Source organism: Cyprinodon variegatus, unplaced genomic scaffold, assembly GCF_000732505.1.
Source record: "Cyprinodon variegatus isolate N-32 unplaced genomic scaffold, C_variegatus-1.0 Scaffold455, whole genome shotgun sequence".
In the NCBI taxonomy this organism is placed as follows: Eukaryota; Metazoa; Chordata; class Actinopteri; order Cyprinodontiformes; family Cyprinodontidae; genus Cyprinodon; species Cyprinodon variegatus.
The window spans coordinates 66,512-68,158 of record NW_015150908.1 but is presented as its reverse complement, the minus strand read 5'-3'; the positions used below and the strand labels follow the sequence as shown (position 1 = coordinate 68,158).

The 1,647-nt window shown below is 41.8% G+C and overlaps 1 protein-coding gene across 1 annotated transcript in view; it reads right to left on the bottom strand.

Annotated features, from left to right (window-relative positions):
* auts2 (autism susceptibility candidate 2) overlaps positions 1-1,240 on the bottom strand; it is a 463,702-nt gene extending 462,462 nt beyond the window's left edge. Inside the window, exon 1 of the mRNA XM_015389339.1 lies at positions 1,027-1,240. Within this exon, the coding sequence (XP_015244825.1) occupies positions 1,027-1,233 (207 nt within the window). The 5' untranslated portion in view covers positions 1,234-1,240. The remainder of the gene's footprint in view (positions 1-1,026) is intronic.
* Positions 1,241-1,647: the final 407 nt, after the last annotated feature.

Genomic DNA, 1,647 nt, shown 5'->3' with positions numbered 1-1,647 from the left:
CCTGTCCCATCAACCAGGAATCAGAATCAGAAATACTTTAATAATCCCAGGGAGAAATTACTTTTGTTACATGACTCCATCTGTAATAGAGTGACCATTTTGATATAACACAATTCCATACAATACAGTATATAGAATCAGGGGGTCCCTGCTCCATCTCGCCATAAGTTTGGGGTCCTCAGCCTGGAAAACTTTGAAGAACCCTGTTCTAGGGCAAACCCTGCCAACCATGTATCATGTTCCAAATGTCCTGTACTTATATAGTATTTTTTTAAAGTCAGAAGACTTGACCAAAACACTTAGAAGAAGAGTAGAACTTTATTGTCATTACATTCTCAAAATTAAATTCACTCTCTGCATTTAACCAATCCCTTTGCGGAGCCCACAGCTCCCCAAAGGGTGGGCAAAGTCCGAGTTAAGGGTCTTGCTCAGGGACGCAGAGTGGCAGTCCATGGGAGTGGGACTTGAACTCAGAACCTCTGGGATCCTAGCGCAATGCTCTCACCACTAGGCCACCACTCCTCTTACCATTTACTCATTCATCCATTCACACACATAGTAAGATATATTGTTGCAACAGCTTCCATCTAGAAGAGCAATCAGCAAATGTTGGTGACGACATTGAAAGCCAGAGATTGAACCTATAACCCACCAGTCACAGTGCAAAATCCTGCATCTGTCGCCATCGTTGATATAAGCATCATTACTGGCCCAAATTTACTTTTACATAATTATGGCTCTTAGTTGGCAGGGAAACACTGTTACAAACCAAAGTAAAGTAACAAATAGAGCTGAAACAGATCGAAATGATGAAAACTTAAAAGTTCAACCAGAAGATGAGTAAATGTCGCAAACATTAAAATGCCATAAACCAATCTGGTGTTGCACAATAACTAACTCCCTTACCCGACAAAGTGAGGAGTCATGTAAACTGAGTCCTACTCAGGTTTAAGAGTCAATGACATAAATTCCACAATGGTACCCTCTTGGAGATATGCATACTTTAAATAGCTGTATTTAGCTCACCATTTTGCGCTTCTTCTTCAGATGTTTCCTCTTCCTCTTCCCCTGTGTGTGCGCTAGACGCGGATTGTTCTCCTGGTCGGATGACTGGTGCAGGTGGTGGTTGTTCGGACAAGACTCCAGACTTAAGCCATTGGGGAGTTTGGGAGGTTTCTTCTTGTGCAGAGGCCCAGCCTGGCTGTTTCTGCTCTCCTGGGGCATCAATGTCATGCTCTTCTAAAGAAGAAAATAAGACAAGAGAGCAAAGTTGAAAAACACCTTTGATTTTCTATAACAGTAGCATCTTTGAGAGCATGTATCCGTCATTTAAATGGCCTTTGAAAGCTCTGCAATCATTTGGTGTTTGTATTTTTCCTGTCTTAGACAAACTTGTTTCTTCCCCGACTTGGCAGGGAGAAGAGACATCATAAAAAAAACACTTGACATAAAACCAATCTCTCCAATAAGTGTCAGAAAATAAATGTATAGTTCAGAAAGTCAAGGAGGGACAAACGTCTTTTTTTCCCCTCATCAGTTACACAAAGACAGAAACCAGATGAGACTCCAGCTGCATTCAAACCAGACTAAACAGGGAAACCTGATTCCAAAGATGCACAAGGGATTCCCAGGAACATAGCGCAGCTT